Below are 21,546 nucleotides of genomic sequence, written 5' to 3' on the forward strand. Positions count from 1 at the left end.
ATTTATCTTTACCTTATTACCGATGATTAATAGGAGGGAATAATTTATATTACCCTTTTCACGCCACTTACACTCGTTACGTCCCTAGTTAAAGTGCTATAGATAGAATTTGCCTTACCATTTCGAAATTTTGCAAAAGACATTCTAGTTCAGTTTAACAACATTAGCGCTCAGTTTAAGATCCTAGAGAGGGTTATTTGTGGAACGAGCCTCGTAATTTCGGACCATGATTAGGTAACGACTACGACATTTGAGTTTGTGCTCCTCACATTTTTTTCCATTACACACTAGAGTGAAGATGTTTGATATTTTAAGGTTTGGTTTGGTTATATTAACGTCATGTATGAAGCAACACTTGGGCTATTTTGGGACGGACCTCGTAATTTTGAACCACGGTCAGATGACAAGGACGACAGCGGAGCTGTGATCTTTTAAGGATTTAACGTATACCATGCTAGTATTCCTGATGGTTGCTCCAATGAATCAGATCTTGAATTCTTGATCATTCTGCTACGAAGCCGAGACTGTCACGAAGCTTTTGTCACTGATTCTTTTGCTCGAGTCATAAAACAAAATCTTATAAAAAATTTTATCAATGAAATTTGGGCAATTTTACTTTTATTTTTCACAGCTACAAATATGAATGTAAACTGCTAAAGTTTAAAAGTTCTCTGATTTCATTATATCCTTTCTAATCAAGACACGTTGTTTTTATGCAAAAATATTAAAGTAAATTTATATATATTTAATATTTGATGCAATCTTAATAAAAGTCGTTGCATTTTGGAGAAATAAAACTGCAGGTAATTTATATTTACTTTTTATTGAAACATACAAAATTTGATTAAATATTAAATTTCAAAAATTTATTTCTCTTCATCTCAAAATTTAAAACATGTACATCTGGAGGCCACATAAAATATGTCATACCACTATCGAATAACTTTTTTAATATTCCAAAAGTATCTAAAATCTCTTTTCCATTGGCAGTTTCGCAATATTTTTTAATTGCTTGAAGTTCCCGTTTGCAACTTAAGAGCATATTATACAAGGATTCATCCTCTTCCACCAATCTTAGTTTTAAAAAATTGTCATTCAAAGATATTAACTCATTTGTAAAGCGATCTTTCTTTCCTCGTTTCTGATGTTTAAAACAATGTATTTTTAATTATAGCTACATTGATTCTCATAAAATTGAATGTATTTAACATTTTCGTTGAACGGAATGGAACCTCCATGCAATTTGAATGAACGGGGAATCAAATTAGTAGACGTCATGATCTTATCTTGCTTTTACTGAATAACATAAACATTACTTTTAAATACTTTCTTAAATCGTAGAAAAATAATTAAGACAGTCGACTTGAAGACAACGAAAAAACAGCGGTTCTTTTATTCTCCTGGAGAATTTTCAAATGCACTTTATATATTTTTTTAAATTTAAATAATAACAAAAGGGACCACCAAAACTAGAAACTCAGCTTTTGCAACAACAGACCCTTTCGGACTGGAAAAATTATTTACAGTTGCAATTTCTTTGTGGAGAATTGCCCACTTGTTGATCCCAGCCTAGCATTAGGTGGGCGTTTGTATTGTCTAGAATATCTTCAAAGTCTTACCGCACTTATACTGTGTGGGGCAGCAGTGTCCTTCGGGTATAACTGGTGTGCAGCCGGGTATACTGGGCGAACACTCCAGACGCCGACAGACCACGCCCGCTTGGGTGCAGTAACACGTCTGGCAGTGACCATTACTTGGAACGGCCACACCTACGTCGAAATCATACCCTTCCACGTTGCATGAAGTCACTAAAAAACAACAATAAAATAAATATGTGATTTTTTTTTTCTTTCTAATGTTAAAAAAACATTTTTCTTTCTTATAAAAACATTATTTCGATTATCATCTCTTTTTTTTTTTTTCGAAAAAACATGTCCTTTGCATTACTTGTACCATGATCTTGAGACCTATAAATGCACAAAGATGATGTATTCAATGTCTCTATCATGCACAGTAGATTACTTAGATATTTGTTACATTCAATTGAATTGATAGAAAATAAGGATGGCATTTGATTTCAAAGCTTACAGAAAGCTTACATTATTATAAATATGTTTAGAAAGAACTATCACAACAATTAATTTATCAGCTGTTTCCACTGAAAATTTCTTTTAAAGTATGATTATTACAGTACTGCAATGCGATATAAAAAAACCTATGACAACACATTTGAGAGTAAGTACTGTGAGTATAAATTATCGTATGTTGATTTTACTTTTTGAAACCATGATAAAAAAGCGAAAAAAAAATATTCTTTTTTTAAATTGGATACTAGTTACAATTTTTGCACTACAGGTTTAACACTCTATAATCTCCGATAATATTTCGGGCAAATTACATAACATAAAATTCTAAAAAATTATTGTGCATAAAGAAAAGTCGAACTTTTATCAAATTCTCAGTTTTTAAAAATTTAGTTTTTAAACAATATTCTTCTTCAGACACAAGCTTCGAATTGCTTATTTTAGTTGATTTTAGGATTATTTAAAATCCTTTTTCACATTGTAACGTACGTATTGACTTAAGAGATATTAGCTAATTGGGAATGATTAGCATTTTTTTTTTTTATTTCAGAAAAGCAATATGTTAAATATTAATTTGAAATCACAATACATCGGTACCTCTGAATGGTATAGCAAGGAGTGGACAAAATGATATACAAATTCGAAGGAATAGTGTTGGGAGGGTGTGTGTGAGAAGACAATATTTTAAGTTGTTCAGAATACAGTGAAGGATGCTAGGAAAAAAGTGAGTCGAAAGAGTTTCTTTCTGGATACCATTTATCCTCATAATCTCCGGTCAATAGTATTTATTATTATTTTTTATTTAATTAAAACATAGTGCCCACTATGACCTTTGACTCTGATAAGTTGGCGGTTGACCTTGAAAGTGAGAAAAAGGCTACATTTACTGAAAGGGAGAAATGTGTGAAACGGAGAACAGTTGAAATAACAATAGTAATAAATAACTTTGGACTAAACTCAATACATTTTCTTTCTTTATTTTTTTATGATATTTTTTATTACTTTTATTTTTTTAATCGCATCTTAAAAATGGCACAACTTATCCATATTTAACAAATTTTGATTCATGTACGGCTTATAACTTTTAAAATGAGCTCGTTTGATATCGTGTGGAACTGTGATTGAAGTTTTAAAGGCCACCGTTTACCATAACCCAAACTCTTTCATAGAAGGAATGTCTCATCATTGGAGTGGAGGCACTTGGTTCCACGATAATACTAAAACCATCATGGAAGCAACTAACTACTTTCTTATCCATTTATTTGTGATATGCAATGTGAATAAGAAAATCTTGCCGAGTTTTTGATATTGAAAAATTTCCAATTACAAAAAAATGTTTTTAACCACCTCCCCCGAAATAAGGCACCCAGGACAAGTATATCCACCCTCATTGCCTTTGCTGCTTTTGATCACAACATTTAAAGGCAAAAATAAAATTGTAAATTATTAATAATAAACCAATAAGTTTGAGTAAATAGTAAATATATAAGTTTTTTTACCTGTTATCCTGGTTTCTAATTTAACACATAGTTAAGTCCTTAAATGTCCTTATTGTCTGTTTGAGGCATTTTAGATTTCATTTTATAGTTTAGTGAAAATTTTGGTTTTTTTTTTAAACATATATTTCTAATGTTCTTACAAACACTTGAACCAATTCATATTCTGTTGGACATTATGAATAAATTCAGTTTTCTCCTTTTTCTTTTACTGTTAGGAAGTTGAATTGTACTTTTTAGTTGCAAGAATTGATTTACTCTAAAAGCCTTTGCCTTATTCAGATTCGCGAATAAATGGCGTACAGTTGGCGTATTTTTCTCTTGCTGTTGCCCAACCCACCTAACATGATGCACACAAGGCCTGACAAAAATGGAGGGACAATCAAAATATCCTTAAAATTCGCTTATTCAAATGGAAAATAATTCGGGCAAAAAAAAATTGGTAAGAAAATATTAGTTTTAACCGCCATTTTTTTCTAGTCATATTATGTTAAAATATTTTTAGGCTTGAAATAGAATAAGAAAAGGGATTCATTTAGCTTGTTAGCTAAATTTAATTTGATTCATTAATTAATTTGGTTAATTAATAATTAAGTAACAAATCAAGACACATCATTTTGTGTATGATAAAGAACTGAAGCATCTAAGTTTCTGACTTACTAAAAAAATGTGTCAGAACTTATGCCAATCTACATAAATTCATACAAAGATTGATAAATTTGGTGGGAAGCACATTTCCCACGGCCCTAGAAAGGGTTAAAAAGTAAACAAGTGATGTTTATGTAAAATAAATATAAAAATCTCTTTATTCATAATTTTTTTAAAGTATAATTCTTCTAAAAATATGTTGTACTTATAAAATTAGGCTAATCATACAAATGATTAACAAATACTCAAAAATAAATAACTTAAATTCATCTTTTAAACGATCTTATTCGTAAGATTGTATTATTTACTGTTTTTTTTTCTTTCCAAATCGAGATCCACAAAAGACTAAATATAACGCGTCATTTGTTTACAATTGGTTTTTAACACATTTAAAAACCGATAGATAGCAATTTGATTTTTTTATCCTAACCTAATCTCTATTTCATTCATGAAAAGTTGTACATTAACGTTTTGATACATTATGAAATGAAATCAAACTCATTATATTAGTAAATTTATTTCTGTACTAACCTTTAGTTTTTGCTGTGGTTTCACTGTCTGATTCTGTTTGAGAATTTTCTTCACCTCCAAGAGTCGAGACGCCAGATGCTACTTCTGCGAAATATTAATAAGTTTAATTAAAACAACGATAAAATTACAAGGTCGTATTCATGGAAAAAAATACAATCATTTTCATTTGTGGTTAACTTAATAAGATCAGATAAAGTTTCTGGAAATACTATATGAAAAGCAACTTATTTTTATATAAAGTCTTCGAAAGTCGGTTTGCCTTTTTGCCTTTTTTTAATAAGTTTTTTTTTTTTTTTTAAATCTCAGGAAAGATTCAATTTTTCATCCCTTTTTGAAATAATTGAATTTTAAATAAGTTCTGGGGTAAAAAGATTGACAAATTTTCGGCGAAAAGTCGATAGATTGTTTTTTTTTAATACGTCTTTTTAATAGCTAAATGCTGCTTTGAAAATTTTGCAAATTTTATTAAATTTTGTATATATATGTATATTGATTGGAAATAGTTGTTAAATTCATTTACATATTGATATCTCTAACCGCTTTATTATATGTAAATACCGATTTTACTGTATATATATTTAAATGAAAAATATCTTTGTTTTCCAATATTAAGACTAAATTTTAATTACTGTTAGAATTTTTAAAATTTTAATGCTCAAATTTATAGAGTTATACTAAAAATCGAATTTTAGAATAGCTTTTTTTGCTGCTTTGTACCAAAATGACAAAATCTGATTCAACAAGCTTAAAGCAAATGTTTTTCCTTGCCTGTACTTATTCATAAAACAAAAACTTTTCAGCGGTTCAATCATTAGATCGAAGATTAAATATCTTTCAAGGTTATTAAATAAAGTCTTCCAGTTTTTTTAATGTTATACAAAATGCTCACTCTAGTCATAGTTTAATGATTTCTAAATCATTAGAGATAGCATGCATATAAATGTTTATTTATAACGATTTAAAAATTATTTATTAATCTATGATTAGAATAAACATTTTTTTATTAACTTTAAAAAATTATCTGTATTTACTGTGGAAAAAATGACGTAAAAGGCTTAAATAATTATATTTTATGCCTTTTTGAATAAATAAATATGTATTAAAAATTACAAAGTCTAAACTTTTATGCAATGCCCAGTTCTGTCAGTAATATTTAGTAAAATATTCTTGGAGCATTATATAACGAAATAAGATCAACGATCTGAGATCAAATCTAAAGTTGGAAACTGAACTTAAATTTCATTATTTTCAGTCAATCAACGGTCACTTCGAACAAGCCTTCCCGTTGACTGGTGGATTTTCTTCGGAAAAACAAGAAAATCTTTAAAAAATTCTTTGTGAGAATTTGAGGAGATTATTCATAAAGAATTTATTGTCCAAAAGAGAAATTTCTGATATATTATTAAGGAACAAATAATGTACACGAAATGTGAAGAGTTTAGAACACACCAAATATTAAAATGAAAATACTTATTAAGACACCAATAAATTCCAGTCATTTAGGATTACCCAATAAATGAAAGAGGAGATAAACGAAATGGTACCATTTGTATAATAAATTCAATCATAATTTTTTTTTATCATTATACCTAAGTAATGATTTAAAAATGTGCAAATTCTGAATTCCTAAAAGGCTTTTAGAAAAAGCATCCCGATTATTTTGCAAGTATTTCGATTGGGAATTCCTTTCACTTTACTGGAATGAATGCGGTATTGAAACGTTTTGCTTTACATACCACAGTTGTAGTGGGACGGGCAACAAGTGTATCCGCTCTGGTAGCGAGGAACGCAACCTTCAATATTGAGGTGGCATTTGGGTCGCACGCACATCTGCTGTCCACCGATGCAGTAACAGTACTCGCATTTCGTCGGAGAAAGCATGGCCATACCTTCCGAGTATTTGTATCCTCTTGAAAAGCAATCTGGAATGCAGACAGTAGTGAATGAATTCCGACATTTCCAATGAAAGCAAGAGAGAACACCAAAGTGTCCTTTAGGACACAATCAATTATTGAATCGAAATGTTTTGTAGTTGCAATGATTTAGAATATCCTTTGAGAATATAAATTCTTATATAGTGATTAACTATAATGTCGAATCTATTATTTTATCACTTATAAACGAACTTTGATGATTTTTTTAAAAAAATATTTTATGTCCAATATTTCCTATAAATGAATCTAAACGTAGATACAGGTATTACATGGAAATGCTAAACTTTGTAGCCATAAGTTAAGCCAATTATTGATAATATTTAAAATATTTTTTGAACAAATAGATTAAAAAATGAATTATATATAGGTTTATATGTACCGATATAAAATGTATAACTATATCCATTATGTAGAAATATGTTTATTTGCTTATAAGTATGTTTAACTATAAATACTTAATAGTATTTTTGTAGAAATTATTTATAATTTCCATGGAGTCTTGTTATATTTAAATTGTTCTTGGAGCATTTTATTGCAGTACATGCATAAAATGTACCAAAAAAGTATGTTTAACTATAAATGCTTAATAGTATTTTTGTAGAAATTATTTTATAATTTTCACGAAGCCTTTTCACATTTATATTGCTCTTGGAGCATTTTATTGCGGTACCTGCAGTTTCACTGAACTATTTTTGGATTAATTTCCTCTAGTTCTTTTAAGAATTATATCCTAGAAGTTTAAATTCTATTTATTTGATGAACATGATTTATGTATTAATTGTTAATGCTATACATAAAAAACCCGCATAAATATCTTTTACAGCTTAATTAGGATAGTTGTACACTATTTTTACTCATTGAAAATTTGTTCAATAAAATAGATTACGAAATAAAATAATTAAAATTTCATGCATCCAGGATTGTCTAGAGGTACATTGTTGCAAACATGCATATGGTCAGCCAAATTATCTCAATGCAATTATATATCCAAATCGAAAAAGAATACACAAAAAGGCCTAAGCTATAACAAACACATAACGTACATCCAGCCGAGTTATTCCTATCGGGTGAAAGCTCGTCATCCTCTATATCTTCTTCCTGTTCATAAAGAGACTGGCCGTAGGTGTCGGATCTCTTCTGCGATGAAATTCCCTTCAGAATGGACGAAAAATTGGGTCTCTGACCTTTCACGCCTGCTCTTCTGGTAGGGAAGGTGGATTCTTGCGACCGATCAGTCCTCGAATCCATCTCCAGAAGTCCAAAAAAGTGGTTGTCGTCTTGTCGAAAGCGAAATTTGTTGCTTGGCTCGCTCGTCCTTTCAGTTCTGTAGTCATGGTAAGTTAAAAGATCTGAAAAACATTTTTTGGAGAAGAATAAATATGAGATGCAAAACAATACAAATTTGGAAGCAGCAACTACAAACAAAAGTTAGATTTTTCATGGACTTGATAAAGCTCTGCTGTTCTTGGGGATAAGCAAAAACAACGAAACACAAAAATACTAGATTATGCAGTTGAATATCCTTAATTACAATATAACTCAATGTATTGTGCGGATTTGCAGAAGGGAGGGTTGAGTGAAGACATTTTTTTGAAAGAGTACTTGAATCTGTCTCATTGAGAGTTAAATCAGTCGCGAAACTTCTGTAAACGCTTGCAAAGAATTTGACTCTCATACTTTCTGATACTAAAAATAACGACATATTCACTCAGAATGATCGAAAAAAACATTAGACTGTCCAATGAGTTAATACGTAACTTCAGAGTAACCAATGAATCTCTGATTTACGTAGATTGTGTATTAACATTTGTGGGATCTAATAGAAGGATCAGTTTAAATCCCCCCCTCAAATAATATAACAGTTTTGAAAATGGAATAAGAAAACGATGATAACTAATTAAATTATTCTTGCTAGTGATTAACGCCATTAAGTCAAGAAATTTTTCATATGTTAATACATAATGAGACGTCATTTCGATCAAGAAGTGAAAAGTTAAAAAGACGTTGGAAATCTCCTGATAATGAATCCATATATAAAAATGACTGCTGCTGAATGTATACAACAGAGACATTATTCAGCCCAGTTTGGTAGATGCAATTAATTTAAGTCAATACTCTAACTTTTTGAAAGACATTGGAATTATCTTCAATTTCTGAAACGATATGAAATGTCTGATGTCCTCCTGATCTCACAGAATCGAAATCAATCAGTGCAATTTCTGCATTTGTGAAATGTGACGTAGGAAAAAGTTTTGAGATACTTGTGAACTGGCTCAATAATTAGTCATTATAAATAACCAAATCATATACGTCACAAAATGTCCTTCCAAAATAACCGTCACAAAATGTCACAAATTTTATACTTTTGTTGTGATATGCAATTGTTAGGAATTATTGATAACCCGTCCGTCTGAGTTTCAATAATTTATTAATGATTTATATTTAAAATCAGAATGTCACCTATCGGTGATTTATAATACTAACACAAGGAAACCTACTTGCAAAAATTCGTTACCTATATTAATCTTTTGCTGGAATATCTCGAAGAGTTTCAGTTGTTTTTCGACAATCCCGGTTTAAAAACATTGTTAGACCATTTCAAGGCCACATGAAAATATTTAATAACAGCCGAATATTAAACTGTAATTGTTAAAGTGAGCATAAATTAACAAAAAAAAACACCATAATATTATAATAAATATCTCTGCTAGTTTACGAGTTCCATTATTTAGTGAAAAGCCAATTTTAGAAAAAGAAAATGGTTTAATCGTAAAATTAATAATGATAAAAAGTGAAAAATAATCAGTATCAACATAAAAAGTCAACAATATTATGTTATCCAGATTTTTTCAACATCGATGAAGTTATAGTTGATTTCCATCTGAATAACAGCATTCAGTTCTAAAAAGCTCTAAGGTGATTGTATGAAGATCCACATCTAACACTTACCACTACATTCCAGCTGTGGACAGCATGTGTTCGGTTTCTTGACGATCTGGCAACCAGGCGTAGGAGCAATAGAGTTACAGGTGTGCAAGTAGCAGAGGAGGATGCCTTTGCTGCAAGTGCAGTTGAGACAGGGCTCCGGGCTGGATACGGATTTGCCATCCTCTATTGGTTTTCCATTAAATGTGCATCCTGGAACATATCAGAATGATTAATTATGCTGACTTAATAATCCGACATCTCCAATTCCAAGATGAATCAATATGCATGTACTTATTGCATAATTTCATTTCTTGTGTGAGACCTTCATAATACAAGGGCAACGAAGTCATATTAATGAAACCGTGATAAAAAATAAAGCTTTCGAAAATATTTGATTCCAGAGAAAATGTCTACTTTTTGAAAAAGTCAGAATATTCAAAGTAAAACTTAAAGTAAAATATATGAGTAGAACATTTAAATTCTGGAATGAGATGCAGATAAAGTTATAAAAAATGAAATATGCTCAGATGATCCAAAGTGGAATTTATCCCATTTTGCATTGAACATCCATACTTAAAAGCTGATAGTAAATTAGAAAGTAAATTTGTAAATTATGTCAGCATGACTTTAATAATAGTGAATAATCAAGATTAAAAATTAAAGAGCAATAATTTTTTTTTGATATTTCGTAGAAATAAATGTACGTGCATTATGACTCTTCCAGCAGTTTGGTTTCACTTTATAATTATGATAGAAATGATTCAGGCAATGCGTATGAAGAAACACCATTTAAACTTCTAAGAATGATTACTTTAGTTTGGTATCTTTTCATATATCCTCGATATTATATTTCAACTTATTAGGTGAGATTGCCAATATTTCAATGATACTATAGCAAAGAAAATTTGAAGCCTTAAAATAAACCACGTTATGTTGTGATGTTGTTAGTGAAATGTAAATGCATATTGAATTCGTTCGCAATAAAAAACGTTCAAGCCGGCTTCCTGGCTTAGGGGTAGCGCGTCTTCACCGTGATCTGGGCGTCCTGGGTTCGAGTTCCGGCTTGGGCATGGTTGTTCTGTCTGTGAGATGTGTGAATGTGCCCTCCTGTAAAAAGGGGCTGTGCAAGCGATTGAGTTGATGCGTGAGTAGCAAAGTCGTACTCTGGGCCCTATTTGGCGCTACTATAAAAACAAGAGACGTTCCCCATTGGCTTAACATAAATCGCTGTCTTCGTAACAGTCGGCTTGTCCATGGCAAGTGCCATAAGAAACAACAAGAACAACAATACGTTCCCAAATAAACAAACATATCAAAATAAACAAATATGTATATGCATCCTATTCTTTGATTTAGTTGATGACTTCTACTGTTAATTTCTCTTGTTGACTACTCTATGCAAATATAACAATGATTTTCTATGCAGATACAACAATTCTACGCAGATATGCAATTATATTTATATTAAGCCGACTTAAAATGATTAGTATTGTTTCAAAGATCTGCACGTTTTAAAAAAATCTAATTACATCAAGAACTATCTTTGACAGTTTTTCTAAATTTCATAAATGCATAAATGTAAGAAACAATTATTTGCTTGTCAAAGTAAAACACAGATCTATACTTCCATTTGCATAGTTAAATATTTCCAAAACAATTTTTGGGTTTTTATCAATTTGGAAATATTAGGAATTATTAAAATTAGTTAATATAATGAATGCAGATAGTAACATCATTATGGAAACAAATTGAATGATAAATTCAAAAGGGCTATTTTCGCCCTTGTCATAGCATCTGGCGTAAACTGAATAACCAGCATTGTCACATTATACCTCTGGCGAGAACTAAGGTTAAGTATTAATGGAAGTCACCGGAAACAGTAGATACAATTCTTCCCGTAGGAGGTATGTCCCGTTATCGATACGAAGGTAGCTAATCCCTCATCATTACTTTACACACTAGGGAGGCTACAACCAACCATCTTGCCACAAGCTTTTTATTCCCGATTTGGGATGTCCATCCTGTTGTCTGATTAAATTATGTATAATTTAAAGACAAGATGTAACGATATTATAATCATGCAGATAAGGATATACTTATTCTATATATATATATATATATATATGAAGAGACTGTATTTTTAATTCCGTTTTATTCTCTCTCGGGAGGCAAACATGATTATTTACAAGAAGGCGCAGTGCGGCACAAAAGCACAAGGCGAAAAGGGCAAAAAGGGATGAAACAAATGATCAATAGTCTTAAGTAAGATAGGATTTCTGGCCAATTCAATATACGTGGTGACCTTTGACAGCTTTTCAAGGGCAACGAAAAGTATCACTTTCATTTGATACGTAGTACTGATGGTGCATTATTTTTACAAAGGAATTAATTAAACCGAAAGTGGAATTGGATCACAAAATAAGAGAATCTTTTAGAATGAAGTCACGATGCTAAATTAAGATAAAGTTTTGGAAATTAATTTACATTAAATTAAGAGTTTAAATTACATTAATTAAGAGTTTAAAATATCATTACACATATATATATATATATTCAAATTAATAGGATAATAATAATATATCCATGTTAGTCTTTAATGTATTTTCCATTTTAATAGCAGTACAGAAACATTTATACTAAATTACATAATAATGTAAAATTGGATACAACATCGGAAAAATATATTATTCTGTCTAATAAAAAGAAAATTAACGAAAAGAAAAATATTTTTAATCCTCTTAAGAAAGTGGAAATTTCTGTTTATTAATATTTCTAACCTTTTGAGCACTGGCAAGATCACATTTATTTGTGTTTTTGTTTTTGCAAAGATATGCCTTTTAGAAATTGCAATTCCAATATTTTTTTAGTTAATCCATTAGACGTTATCATCAGTTTTCTGGTGATGATGATTGGAGCATTAAAAAGTTTCATGAATTTTAATTGGTGTATTTGAATTTCTGCACTAAACCATTTAATCCTGATATTTTTTTAAATGTTGTCAAATTTTAAATGACCGATATTTCAAAAATAGCTTATTAGCATTTCAAAGTTCACTTATTTTTATTTCAAAATCCATTAATAATACAAAACCCTTTATCTATTACATCACTCATATATGAAAACCTGTTAATTTGTGTTACGATAAGTCACTAATGTGTAATTTTGAAATTTCTTTTTGATTTGCATTTTAATCTGCACTTTCCTTTCAAAATCATTTCAAAGCGTTTAAGAAATATCGTGAGATTTTTAGATCAATACACTTGACCACATCGAAATGGAAGTTTCCAGTGAGAAAGCAAAATTCACATGAACATTTCATATCCGAAATACACTTTCACGCAAGTTCCAAAATTTGATTTATCACGACAAAAGACAACCATGCTTGACGTTACACTCATTTTATTCCTGGCGCAATCCGTTCGTGACTATTTAGGCTGACACGGGAAATACGGCTCTTTTCAGAAAGAAAGTAGGCGAGGTAAGATCCGCATTTCACTTGGCGAGTTTCTTTATGATATTTCACCTCAAAAGTCTTTACAGAAAGTGAGAAGAGATATCGCTGACCTACAAAAGAAGCGCTATTCTTCTAAAGGTACAGAATAACTATCATTAAAATGAAGCGTTCAATTCAAGTAAAAGTTATGAGTGTTATCGTTGAAAGAAAGCCTTTTTTTTTTCTTTGGTTTGTAGTTTTTCGTTGAAAGAAGGTGCGACTATTTTAATAAATTATGTATGATAATGTTAATATCCAGTTCTCCTACAAGACTATTTGGGGATCAACCACCCTAGATAGAGGGGTCAAAGGAGGATTATAACATTTAATCTTTAAAGAGCCGGCGTCCTGGCATAGGGGTAGCGCGTCTTCCCTGTGATCTGGTTATCCTGGGTTCGAGTCGCGGTTCGGGAGTGGTTGTTCTTCCGTTGTTCTATCTGTGAGATGCGTGAATGTGCCCCCCCCCCCTCCTCTGTAAAAAGGGGTTGTGCAAGCGAATAAGTGATGCGTGAAAAGCAAAGTCGTACTCTTGGCCTTAGTTGGTGCTACTAAAACAAAAGACACTCCCTATCGGCTTAAATCGCTGGCTTCGAAATAGCGGGCTTGTCCATGGCATGTGCCATCAGAAACAACAACAATGTTTAAAGTTCCATATTTCTCTGATATAAGCATATTCGGCCTGTGATGATAAAATTGAGATGGATTAGGTTGAACGTATCGATTATGTAATGTATAATCGATAGTGAAACTTATTCACTGATATCGAAACCAAGGTTTTTCAACAAGTCACAAGAGTTTTCATTCATGATGGGAGAGGAATTTAGTGCATTTCCAATGCGGAATTTGGTTTTAAACATTTACAAATGTACCAGTAATTTTGTAAAAATACTTTTGTATCAGTTTTAAGAAAGGGATGTGAGCATATTTGATTACACATGCACGAAATATAGAGGATCTATCGTAATCGCTAAAAAATTCGAACTCGAGACTTACACACATCTCTACAATTCAAATATCCCTATGTCCGAAAAACACGTTTTTGGAATTATGTCTGTCTGTCTGTGAACGTTTTGAGCTAGATGATTGAAATTTCATATATGAATTTAAGACCGAATTTGCACCGGGAAGATGCGGCATAGGGGTAGCGCATCTTCCCCGTGATTTGGGCGTCCCGGGTTCGAATCCCGGTTCGGGCATGGTTGTTCTTCATCTGTCTTCTATCTGTGATGCGTGTGAATGTGCCCCCCCCTCTGTAAGAAGGGGTTGTGCAAGCGAATGTGTGTGTCATCTTCTTATGAGCTAGAAGTCAGACTTCTGCCCTCGTGTGCTCAGGGGTCTTTACCCTCAGAAGCTACTGCACCCCCTTTCCGTGGTAACGCGGACACGACGTCATCTTCATCAGACCAAATTTGAAGGTTTCTTTCAAATTTTGAATGAAATCCCTTCACAAGATGGATGTTCATTGAAAAGTGATGACTCCAAAACGCAACGAGCTAGATAGATAAAATTTGGTACACAGATTTAGCATCTAAAATATGAATTACCTAAATTTGAAAAGAACCTGCCAAAGAATTGACCGTCCGTCTGTTCTTTCGTATGCATGTAAATGCGAAAACTTAAATCAATGAAACTATGTTATCTTGTGATTGCAATTGTAGTTCCATGACCAATTTAAGTTTCATTTAATAAGTAAAGAAACATTCAAAATATATATTTGCGCATTAGATTCAATAAGAATGTTCGATTGACTCCAAAGATCATTTGAAGAATTACCCAAAGTCATTAATTTTATGCAAATGCATAATATCTTGATTGGAGAGTATTCGAGAAAATTTCGGGAAACCACTGCCGCTGATTTTAATAAATATTTTTTACTTTAAATTTGAAAACATTTAAAAACGAAGAAGATTTTTTTTTAATTTTATTTCTTTTTTCAATATTTGACAGCAGCCACAAAAAATTGTCTGTAAAATATGGGATTATTAAAGATTATAAAAGTTCGTGAAATAAAAATTCGATGAAAAGCTAATTATTCATACCTCAAAACAGAATTTTTTTAAAATCCTCGCATTAGAATGTTTTATCTAATGCTATAAACTAAATAATATATTGAATAAAATTTCAGAAGTATTTTTTTCTTCTGTTTCTGGGCAATCAAATATTATAATTCATTAAAATCTTAGTGTCGAATTTTTTGACGATATTTTCCTTATATATATGTTATGTGTAGGAGAATTATATATATATTATGTGTTATATATATATATATATATGTTATATGTAAGTTATATATATGTTATGTGTAGGTTATATATATGTTATGCGTAGGAGAATAATAAGAGAAAATGGCCGTTGTCTTCATTATTTTAACTGCTACCGCATAACTGGACTAAATAGCTCGATGACTGTATAAAAATGTAATTATTCATGAGCTACTAATCGAAAGTTTTAAAACTCAAATATATTGTTTTCTCTGAAAAGTAAGCAAAATACGCTACTGAAAACTAGTAAAAAGAATATATGATATAGTTGTAGCGCCAAACTCATGTAAGAAAATTCAATCATGTGCATTTTGCACATGATTGAATTTTGCACATGACGTTGCAAAAGTACAATTGTTTAGTATCTTATTTGAAATGATATGAATAAAAAAGGAAATTTATTTACAAATTTTTTTAAAAAATTACTGGTTGAAATTCCAGTTATTCAATGCAATCAAAGATTTAAATTTGAAACAAAAAGAATTTGGAAGAATTTTAAATAATTTTCTCGTTGCGCCCAAATTCGACCAAATTAAAATAGTCAAGAATTCAACGAAATAAAATATTAAAAGTTCTAAAGGAAAGAAAAACAAGGATTGTTTTAAAAAAAAGAAGAAAATATTGGAAAATATTATGATCTAGTAATACTTTCACATTCGTCAAATCTTATTATAGCATATTAAAAATTACATAAAGATTTTTTGGATGGCATTTTAAATACTCATTAACAGTGTCAGAGGGAAAATTAAGGTTCTTAAAAAGAATTTTGACTTTAAACAATTCAAGAATGATTTTACTATCCTTTGCATCGAAATGAAAAGCACATTCCAGTAGATCATAATTCTCTTTACTTTTCTAATTCAGCTAAATCATTTATAAAGAATTGTGTTAGGAAAAATTGAGTAATTAAGAACTAGGGTGGATTGAATTACAAAATATTTTGGAAATTATGTATCTAAAATTATTGCAACAATGAGAAATTTAAAATCTTATATATATTCCTTAAGTTTTTAAATAAAAATTTGTACATTAAAAGAGAACATGTCTTTTATGTTTAGAACATTCAGTGTCTAAACATAAAATACAAATCAAAATACCATAATTGGCAACAACCCACCACTGAATGGGATATAAATATATCTAATAATTTAATTTCGTAAATTGATGGCAAAAGATATGAGAATAAATATATCTAATAATTTATTTTCGTAAATTGATGGCAAAAGATATCTCCACTATAAAAACCCTCATTTATGATTTTTCATTGTACTTTCTCACGCCTTACCTGTTGATTAAGTATCCATCGGCATTTACAGAAACCGTAAACATCGGCTGGCATGTGAGCCTCGAAGACACAAATCTTCAGATGTGAGGTCACACTTTTCTGGATCCCTGAGGGATGAAAACCATAAAAAGCAACGATTTCTTCTGTTACTTTCATGGTTCGCTGTGCAGGCATCTAACCTGGGGTAGTAGAAGTGACAAAACCACGCTTACAAAGATTCGTTCCACCAGCACCGATTACACCAACTACAGTGAATGATAGATCTCCTCAACCAGCTTTTGAGCAAAATTTTCCCACACACTTCCATCATTCGTACAGTGTTTGTGATTATCTGGCAATTTCCCAAGGTCAATATGGAAATGTTAACTGGATTGGTGAAAAATTCAGGTATTAATGCAATAGTTCACCATGCTTTGAGTTTAATGGATTTGAGGATATGTTATGAGAGAGTGCGACTTTTTTTTTTTTTAGAGTTGCATTTCCAAAAATGAAAAACAAGATAATCATTATCTTCCACGGTTCAACACCTCGTTTAGTGCGCTGCATTATTCTCATGAAAGCTGTTATTGCATAATAAGTTGAGAAGTTCTCCAATAATCGTTAATCGGTTAGCAGAGATACGTGGATGATACGGTTAAGCTGTTAATTTTGGCGGAAATAGAATGAAGTTGTAGGTCATAAGGCTTGTGAGTTGTTTTTATATTTATTTCGCTCAAGAAAACATTTTAATTTGTACAACGGAGAAATCCAACTATCCCGATTCAATAGAACCAGAATCAATATGGAGAATTAAGTGCATATCCAAAGAGTTGAATAGTTAACCGAAAAAAATTATAAGGAAAAGCAAAATTAGCCAAAAATATAACGTATTATTCTGTATTCATTAAATTAATATAATGTACGTATTAATTTATACATTCTATTAATTTAAGTCATTAAATTAATATAATGTATTAATTTAATGACCACAGAAACTACGTCGCTTTATATTTCTATACATACAGAATGCACAATTTTAAGTTATTATTAATTGAACTAAAAAAGAACGCTAGTTGTTTCACCATATTTAATTATTGGGATTCGAAAGAATATTGTTCGTTGATTACTTTCGTTCTATTTGCTGCTCCTTTCTAATTATTGGATGAAAATTATCCTTGCATTCTTAATAACAATATTTCAAGTAATTAACATATTCCATTCCCTATTATACTGTAAAATACATTTTTGTAAAATCCTAAAAACGAAAGAATTATTTTAATGCAGAAAAATTTAATATTACGACTAATAACGAATAGAGTTCTAATTAATTTTATATTTAATTTAATATTATAAGTGAAATTGAATTTTATTGTTTCATTTTATGAAGCAACATAATTTGCGAAGTAAATTTTTCAGAATTCTAAATAAAGAATTAATTGTTTTTCCAAGTGCATTAATAATTTGTTTTTCTTTCATTACTTGATGTTTTTTGCACTTTCTTTGCACTTTTAGTAATATCTGATCAACAACTACTCAGCGATTCTTTAGATTTTTATAATTTAATCAGCCTGCATTATTAATACTAACTGGTGGTTGTGTTTCAATTCAATTTGATCATCCGCTCGTATAATTTTAAGACATGAAGACTATGTTGATATAAAAAATTATTCTGACAATTTTGATTTATTTTGTAATTGATTGGATCACATATTTTCTAAAGGCAATGAAATAAATGAAGTTTGTTCATAAAATGCATATTTTCGTCATCCGTTTGAATAATTTAAAAATGTAATATATACCCATGGAAAATCTTTCTAATGTATATTATTCTTAAAATTACACTCGTTGCAAATTTGAAAGCATTAGATTTGGTTGTTTCTGTGAAAAGTAACAAAAAATAATTCACATCATGATCCAGTAATATAAATAACATATGTAAATACAGTAAAAGTATAAATAAGTCAGAAATGTTTTTATATGTACAGCTTTTTCTTGAGATTAAGTATTTTGCTTGAAAGAAATTCTTATGGAAATATGGTAGCAATTTTTTTCCTAACGAATATAATCAATTAGTTTTAATATGTATACTTATGCTAACGTACAATTCAATTTCACTCATTAAATTATGCAAATTAAAGATAAAGGAAGGATAACACGACCACTATAATAAATGGCCTTACAACGAAACACTTTTAAAAAATGAAAATATGGAAATGAAAAATGTCTATAGGAAAAAATGAAAAATATCCATAGTGTAGTTGATTAAGATTTAATGAATAACATAGAATGAATGGCATAGAAATTACCCAATAAAATTTATTATTTTATCTCTGTGCAATTCATATCTTTCTTCTATTATGTTCTAATCTGAAAAATAGTATCAGTTAGCAGGGAAAATATTTCTTATGAATCCTTTCATATTAATTCCATATGAAAATCTTAGCATTCGAAATACCGAATGTATCAAATGGTAGATAGAAGTTGCTCATTCCACTTTTTTCAGCAAAACCTTAAAAAAATTGGAACAGCCTTTTATTCCGATTCCAACACAGGTCTCATTTATAAATTGATTTCTCTCACCTTTATTATAATTGCTCGGCAGCGAACTTGATTTGAGTTGTGGCGTTTGTAGGCCAATTTATCAAAAGGGCCAACTGATCTGTCTGTTCATGTTTGTGTGGACACCATCACTAATAATTGCTGCATTCGAGATAAATAATTTCAGCAATGGCGGATTTCTAACTAGGTATGTTAGGTAAGGTCTCTGGCAAGTCGATTAAAAGAGCTATTTCCTAGTTATCTAAATAAATAAGTTTGTAAAAAAGAGAACTTCTATGAATAATAAAATATTAAAAAAATATGAGCACTTTATCAAGTGTGATTTGTCAGTTTCCTATAAGTTTTGTTATGTTCTCTCAGTTAATAGAATATTAATAAGGCCGATCAACTGTTTTAATAATATTAAATATCAACGTGATTGTCGTCGTACCTCGAATCATATGAGATAAATAAAAACAAATGAGAATTCACAAAGTTAATAATATTAAAAAATAACCTAAAGCCAATCATTAATAAGGTAGAAATGGACAGATATGTCAAATTAAATCAGTCATCTTACTAAAAGAAGGACCCCATAATGTGCACCGCCTGCCTCAAGATACCTCAACCCATCAATTAATGAATTTTCGTATATGATCTTTATACCAAATTTGCTGATCTGTACCTAATAATGGAACTGAATTCCTTATATAGATACACTGTATATATCTACTTATTCGTGTGTTTATGAATACGTTAACTCAGAAACGAAACGAACAAAATAAAAGAAACTCAGTATATGGCCTGGAACCAATGAATCAAAAGGTAATCCAAAATGGTTACTCCATTCTTTATATTCTACTATGAAACTAAGCATAAAACACATAATATTATGAAAGTATTTGTGAAAATGAAAGGTAAAATACTCCCGCTAGTACAGTTTTAAATCGGAATGTAAATTAAATAACATAAATAAAAAACTGCAAACTAATAAAATTATGTGCAGTTTAATTCTCCTTTAAACCTCCAAAATACTTTTGATTCTTTAATTTGTATTTGAAATCATGTACTTACGTGGAGAGTTAGCCATTGCTAATACAGGTCTTCCATAACCGGATTCTTTCCTCAAAGCTCGTACACCTAAGCTAGTCCTGAGATCTGGAAGAAAAGAAATTAAGTTTTAATAAAGCTCATATAGTAACCAAAAAGTATGCTAATTTAAAATCAAATTTAAGATGAGCAAGGTGTCTTCGCTATAGAATTTTCTCCATTCCAGAATAAAAATAATTAAGGAAAGAATTTGCATTTAATGTTAATGTTTGGATTAATAAGGAAATTATTAGTCAGATATTTAGAATGCATAATTTTAAACGCAATTATTGTATTCATGGTGGTGGGATTAAAGATTCAAAATACTTTCAATTTATAATTATTATTACCATTATGTAAAAAAATCATGTGTGAGGAATATTAATCATTTCAGTCTTTAAATCTGAATTTTCAGTTGTCAAAAGAACTCGATTAAAACTCAAGGATTTAGAATGTATAATCTGGACATAATCATAGTAATTGTTATTATTATTATTATAATAAAGCGACATAATGTTTTGAATTTATTATCATCTGATGATGATGTGTTCTCGCTACGCTACCACAGAAAGAGGGTGCAGTAACGTCTGAGGGTAAAGACCCCCGAGCACCCGAGGGCAGAAGTCTGACTTCTAGCTCACATGAAGAAGAAACTCACGCATTCGCTTGCACAACCCCTTCTTACAGAGGTGGGGGGCGCATTCCACACACCTCACATATAGAACACAAATGAATAGCAACCATTCCCGAACCAGGATTCGAACCCGGGACGCCCAGATCACGGGGAAGATGCGCTACCCCATGCAAGGACGCCGGCGTTGTTATTAGATAATAAAATAAAATGATTATTGATTTAATTTTAGAAATATAAGGGTTTTTTTTTTTTTACTGTTGCCGAATTTTTAATTACAATAGACTTCTCATAATGTGATAGAGATTTTGTTATCATTTGCTTTATATTATCACAATTCCCTGGTACCATGCCTAGGTGTTTTAATTTACATAAAAATCTTCGTTTAACGTGATTAATACCATTTATATTACCATTAATATTACCATTTTTAAGTAAAAAATTGATTGATCCTTCATTTTCAATCAGCGTTAATGATTGACATTTATGCAATTTCTCCCTCTATTTGTAAAGAAACATCTATCGTTCATTTTCCTCATGGGATGGATTTTTTATTTGGATTACACTGATTGAATTGATTTAAAAGGAGAGCTAAACTGTCAGATTTTGGTTAAGATCTGAACATCCATAAACTACAGCTATCTGAAAT

The 21,546-nt window shown here is 30.5% G+C and overlaps 1 protein-coding gene across 2 annotated transcripts in view; it reads right to left on the reverse strand.

Annotated features, from left to right (window-relative positions):
* LOC129962520 (mucin-2-like) overlaps nucleotides 1-21,546 on the reverse strand; it is a 49,227-nt gene that overhangs the window by 13,256 nt on the left and 14,425 nt on the right. For both annotated transcript variants that reach the window (XM_056076272.1, XM_056076271.1), the window contains exons 2-7: nucleotides 20,252-20,335; nucleotides 9,643-9,831; nucleotides 7,737-8,042; nucleotides 6,496-6,681; nucleotides 4,760-4,843; nucleotides 1,620-1,808 (exon numbers count right to left, since the gene is read on the reverse strand). In XM_056076272.1, the coding sequence (XP_055932247.1) occupies nucleotides 1,620-1,808; nucleotides 4,760-4,843; nucleotides 6,496-6,681; nucleotides 7,737-8,042; nucleotides 9,643-9,831; nucleotides 20,252-20,335 (1,038 nt within the window). The remainder of the gene's footprint in view (nucleotides 1-1,619; nucleotides 1,809-4,759; nucleotides 4,844-6,495; nucleotides 6,682-7,736; nucleotides 8,043-9,642; nucleotides 9,832-20,251; nucleotides 20,336-21,546) is intronic.

Source organism: Argiope bruennichi, chromosome 3 (genome assembly GCF_947563725.1).
Source record: "Argiope bruennichi chromosome 3, qqArgBrue1.1, whole genome shotgun sequence".
Lineage (NCBI taxonomy): Eukaryota > Metazoa > Arthropoda > Arachnida > Araneae > Araneidae > Argiope > Argiope bruennichi.